General features: G+C 42.8%; 1 protein-coding gene across 1 annotated transcript in view; it reads left to right on the top strand.

The window, feature by feature from the left end:
- CARTPT (CART prepropeptide) overlaps nucleotides 1–1,958 on the top strand; it is a 7,433-nt gene extending 5,475 nt beyond the window's left edge. Inside the window, exon 3 of the mRNA XM_018558242.1 lies at nucleotides 1,612–1,958. Within this exon, the coding sequence (XP_018413744.1) occupies nucleotides 1,612–1,719 (108 nt within the window). The 3' untranslated portion in view covers nucleotides 1,720–1,958. The remainder of the gene's footprint in view (nucleotides 1–1,611) is intronic.
- The last annotated feature ends 3,932 nt before the right edge of the window (nucleotides 1,959–5,890 follow it).

The following is a 5,890-nucleotide window of genomic DNA, read 5'->3' as shown; positions in this document are numbered from 1 at the left end:
GCTAGTGTAAAGGAGGAAGGGAGGCGACAGGGAGGAGCCTCACCGTCCCTCATTTGCTACTCACTGCTGAGGGCTCCGTCCATGACAGATTACACAGCAGGGAGGATTTCCCTGCTGTGTAACCTGTTAGATGCCGATCTGAATGGAGAAAAAGCTGTCAGCTTCAGATGCAGGGCCCATGGCCTTGAATTATATGTGAGAACAGCAAGGGACAGTCCACTAGCCAGAACGTTGAGGAGATGAAGACTGCAGAGGGAGTGGGCAACAGGTAAATAAAGTTGCATTACGCATTACACAAGCAATAAACCCATGTAGTGTGGAGGCAGCCCCACTGCAAGGGAGTTATTTTCCCCCTAAGTTAGGCTTAAAAGTATCTGTAAACATATCAAATGCATATTGGTAGTGATTATTCAATGGCTATGTATGCCTTTTAGGTGAAAAATAAAAATAAATAGCTCTAAAACACAATTTTTGTCTGATTTTATTAGTAGTCATATGACTCCTCAATATAGACTATAGTCTTCTCCCCCCAGCTCCGTGGGCTTGGGAATGAGCCTTATAATGACACTCGGCCCGCTCTGGAGACGTGGCCTGTTTGTGGACTCCTACTTCTGGTTTTGTCAGGGGCGCCTTTAAATCTTGTCATGTATTTCCATGGTGCAGGCGATCTGAACACCAGCACCATGAAAATACATGTCACTAATCCAAGGCAGTCTACATCCAGGACCTCCCCCAGAATTCAGCTGCACTGTGGTGAAGATTATAAGGTAGGACTTTGATATGAAGGGGGACTGAAGACTCTTATGTGAAGGGCAGCTCCTGATGTGAAGGGGGGACTCTTGAAGGAAAGAGGGGGGCCCTGATGTGAGGAGGGGACTCTGATGTGAAGGAGGGCTCCTGATGTAAAGGGGGAAGTCTGATGTAAGGGGGGCTCTTGATGTGAAGGTGTAACTGTGATGTAAAGTAGGGCTCTCGATGTAAATGAGGGCTGCTAATGGGAAAGAGGACTCTGATGTGATGGGGTCTCTTAATGGGAAGAGAGAGCCCCTGATGTGAAGAGGGTACTCTGATGTGAAGGAGGGCTCCTGATGTGAGGGGGAGGGCTGCTGATGTGAAGTGGGGACTCTGATGTAAAGGGGGACTCTGATGTAAAGGGGGACTCTGATGTAAAGGGGGAGACCCTGATTTGAAGGGTGGACTCTGATGTGATGGGGTCTCTTGATGGGAAGGGGGGCTTCTGATGTGAAGGGTCCCCTTAAAAATCCATGCAAGACCCCAACGTTTTAGACTAGGATTTTGCATGCAGGGTGCCGTGATATGGTGTCCTGAACACAGATTTCTAGAGAAGCGCTGGACGGCTGACATTGAGAAACCAGGTAGGACCCTGGACTTCTTGTTGTCATGATCATCCAGGAAGCTGAAGCTGCTGACACGATCACCAAGTAATTTAGGCATATTGAGACACAATATGAATAATGGATAACTTTATATCAATTTGTAGAAACAATAAACTATGACATTATATTTGGGTTTACTGACACTTTAAAATGTTGTAAGTTGTGGTTTGTAGTTGGACCGTGTGATCCTGAATGTAATGTGTTGTTATTGCAGTGTGACGCAGGAGAGCAGTGTGCTGTCAGGAAAGGAGCGCGGATTGGAAGACTCTGCGACTGCCCTCGACGGACCTCTTGTAACACGTTCCTCCTAAAGTGTTTATGATTTCCAGCTTCTCCGCTCAGACCACCCAGCTGACATCCTAAAGAGAACCTGACACGCAGAGTCCCTCTAACTGATTTTTACATGAAATTGTATTTTTTATTTTCATTACAATGACTGTGCTGATCTATGAAGCACATGTCTGTTTATGTTATAATTCTGTATTGTATGATTTTATATGTTCTATGTCAGTAAATATATTTTCATGCATATAAACAGAAAGGGTAATAAATATTTCTTTTTTTTTCTATTATAACATTGTATTCACATCTAATCCCCCATGGTCTGTTTCTAATTAGTTATTAATAATCCATATCTAGCCAAAATTAAAATGGCTATATCTGCCAGTTCATCCATTCTGGTAGGAAAACTGTAGGCTGTCAACCATATTAGGGAAGGGCTCTTGAAGCAAATACTCTATAAACTTCCCTTACAGATGTGGGTTTGCCCTGTGCAGGACCTACTTAAAGCTAAACTCCAAGATAAGCAAATATTGTCTAAAAACAAGAGACGTGTGTAGTCTTACTGGAATCACTCGGTGATCACTTGGTGAACTTCATGTCCAGTGAGAAACTTTGCCTCTATGCATGAGCTTCCTGTATTAAAGACCAGTCACTGCAGCTCTCTCTCCTTCTGCGGGGTGACTGGTCTTGTCCCCTCTTGTAGTTTTCTGCAGACAGCCTGTAGTGGGTGGGGCTTGCTTGTTCCCTCCCACAGCCCTGCTCTCTGCACAGGCTATGTACAGCACAGTGTTTGCAAAGACATTTGGTGCACTCAAAGTGGATTTATAGCCTCTCTTCATTTAAATATATTTTTCAATAGCCAACGTTTTTGTGTCCGGAATTCAATTTGAATTCAGACCAGATTTAAAGAAAGGCAACAGGGTCTAGAATGGAAAGGTTTAAGTGATGCAAAGTTAAATTAATAATCTTCAATAGGGGATTTACAGATATTTTTTTGGTATTCATTTTTGTTTTATAATAAATACTTGAATAAATGAAAACATTTTTTTAAATATTATCTGACACGAGTGAAGATGTGGTGACACGAAGGTCACGAAGCATAGTCCTTTGACATTTAAAATGAAATAAAAATGTGGGCTGCCATTGCTGCTAATGTTAGCTGCCTGTCATACTGATCCTATGGCTTAAGTACCGCCTGAGCCACTGACCGAGAACACGCATGCTGATCAGGAACAGACACCTATATCTGCAAACTGCATCCTAGTATAGAAAGTCAAAGTACTATAGCTGTAGGCTTAGCATGATGGCAGGGCAACTATGGTTCTCAGAAGGAAAGGTTAGCAGTTGCAGCCTCCTTTTTTCTTTCATTACATTATTTGGTAGGCTATCGCAAAATAAAATGCAATTCCTACATTATATGTATAGACAACAGATTTTTTTTTGCTGTCTGAGCCCCATTTTGGAGATTTTTCTTCACTTCCTGTCCTGAAAGAGCCACAAGAAAATAAAAAGAATCTCTCAAAGCCAGCGGAACTCCTCTCTTAGACAGTTGTCACCAGAACCGGCGTCATTTGAAGATTTAGTCTCTTATTCTGGTGACAATTCTAAAATGTTGGATTCCCCATCACTTTCTGTCCTGGAAGCACATAGGAAGTTGAAAGAAAAGTCCCAAAGTCAGTGAAATTCCTCTCTTAGACAGTTGTCACCAGAACAGGTGTCACCATTTGAAGATTTACACTCTTATTCTGGTGACAACTCTAAATTGTTGGATTTCCCAGTACTTTCTGTCTTGTTGACAGTGGTGATCAGGTCAAATAGAGGGGTGAATCTCTCCAACGGGGCCAAAGACAGCAATAAAAACTTGACAGAGGGAACAACCCTTAAACACTCTTTTCAAAACCTTACCAATGTTGCCTTTGCATGCTTATTAACATATTATCCCTATAAATTGAACTCAATGGACTTTTTTTAACCTGACTATGTACCTATTGTGATGTTTGCGGATATTAGCACATGTGGTGAGAGCTTTAAGGATGCAGTCCACTCGCAATATCTTCTGTTTTAGGGCTTGGTAACCCACTTTTATTCAAACAAAAGTTGTTCAGCATAACATTCATTCAATGCTTCCAAAACAACACAGAGCCTCCTGGCTTCCACTTTACATATTACCACTTTTGACCCACTGGTCCTCTTTGAAGAGTTTCCCCATACTTGTACTGGCGGTCCCTCTGGCTCATGGCTTTCCTAGCCTCATCGGTTCTTTCCCAGCCTCGCTGGCTGTCGTCGTGTGCCTCCAGCACACACACCACCTGACTCCACTTTAACTTCTGGGGGAGTCCACCTGACTGCTGAACACCGTCTGTTCCTATCCCAGCAGGAGCTCACCTGACTCCTCTCTGACTTCGGGGGGAGTCCTCCTGACCCCTGAAGATGGTCTGTTCCTATTTCCCCTAGCCAGCATCCTTTCCTTTCAGGGCTGTGCACACCTGTGCAATCATTGGGAGCTGGTCACTGCTGAAACCTGGACCCAAGGCTGGTGCTTTCGTCCCTCCTGAATCCCTCTGAAATCTCTCAGTTCCAGGATCCCAAGCAGAATCCAGACAAACCCTTGCTTACAAAAACATCTCAGCCCCCCTGGCTGAGAGTCCTGGGTGATCATAACATCCAATTCTACAGTGGGATTGCTACACAATACCACACTATGTAACAATGTAATATCATCAGTGTGGTTGACTGACACTCATTTACATAAAAGAAACAATACTGCTTTAAGAACTTTTTTTAAAACAACTTCTATTAGTCTGCATTTGTGTATTTCTGAACAGCTGACCTGGGAGAAAAACGAGCCATTAATATCAAATTAATGCCAGCACTGGTTTGGCCAGAAACATTTTCATGTTCGGACTTATTCATGCTATAGTGCATACAGCAATGAGTACGTACTAATGTGTGGCACCAGCTATTAAAGTTCTGAAGATTTTTGTAATAGTAATGGTTATAAACAAGCACAAATATCAGCCTAAGTGCTTGTGTAGATGGGAAATAGTATGTGCCAGGAGTGGACTGCTCCTCACAATAGTCACGAGGCATGCAAAAGCAGCTCAGCTTGAATGCTCAGCCCAATGTAGCTTAGAAGAAAATCAGAAACAGTTGTAGGGAACACAGATTGATCACAGAAGTGTCTCTTTACATTTGCCCATCTGCATGAGACTGAGCACTTGTGCTTTAGATGTCATCTGTTGTTTTCTTTACCACATCTGCTGGTAGTTAGTTCCAAGCATCTACTATAGTTTCTGCCTATGCATGCCCTGCCCTTGCCTCTGACTATGATTAACTGCCATCAGCCCTGACCACAAGCCTGTCCTGACTCAATCCCTGCATTGAAATTAAGTACTCCATTTTGGTTCTACTTGCCCAAGTCAGCTGTCATTGTATGGGCTAAGCCAAGTGTCATGCTCAAGTGTTGCTTGTAGCAAAACAACTGCACCTTTAGCAGCTTTGGAAATGGCCTGACACACGTGAGTTGTGCCTTGGTGAGAGCTCCCCTGCCCCTACCAGTGACACAGTAAGCGAGCTGCAGGCAGAGAGAAATAAAGGTCACAAATCTGAAATAAGCAATAAGGTTGTCACCTACCTGGTTGTGCAGTGTGGTAGAGGAATCTAAATCACAAGACTAAATCAACTGAATTACAGGTCGTTTGGCAAGATAAACAATTCATGTATACAGTATATATATTATAGATGCATTTTTAGCTTTTGCCTGGAGCTTCACTTTAAGACTACAACCATGCATCACATCAGAGGAGAATAATACCTGATATTGTATACAGCTATGAGTAGAGTTCATAAGCACCCACCATTACAGTAGTGTTGCTAATATTGTGGAAACTCTGGAATGGCAAATATTCAGCAAACAAAAACCAGTATTTGCAGACCCCCAATGTGCAAGCCTGTAAATATTAGCAAGGTGTAAACAAAACTGTGGTAAAAATTGATTTCACTGTGAAAAATGTTTCCCACAATTTAGTTGAAATTGGACTCTAATTCAGCCATGTGACTTGATCACATCCATGAAAACTTTCCTATCTTGTAGCTGTGAAACCCCAGCTCTTTGATATGACCTTGTTGGTAAACAAAGCAATGTCCCTGATGTGGCTATGTTCATCCACAAAGCCATGGGATCGCCATGTCAGCCCTTTCATGGTGATCAT

This window comes from Nanorana parkeri, unplaced genomic scaffold (genome assembly GCF_000935625.1).
Source record: "Nanorana parkeri isolate BGI_ZX_2015 unplaced genomic scaffold, ASM93562v1 scaffold327, whole genome shotgun sequence".
NCBI lineage: Eukaryota > Metazoa > Chordata > Amphibia > Anura > Dicroglossidae > Nanorana > Nanorana parkeri.
The sequence above is the reverse complement of the archived record's forward strand: the minus strand, read 5'-3'. Positions and strand labels throughout refer to the sequence as shown.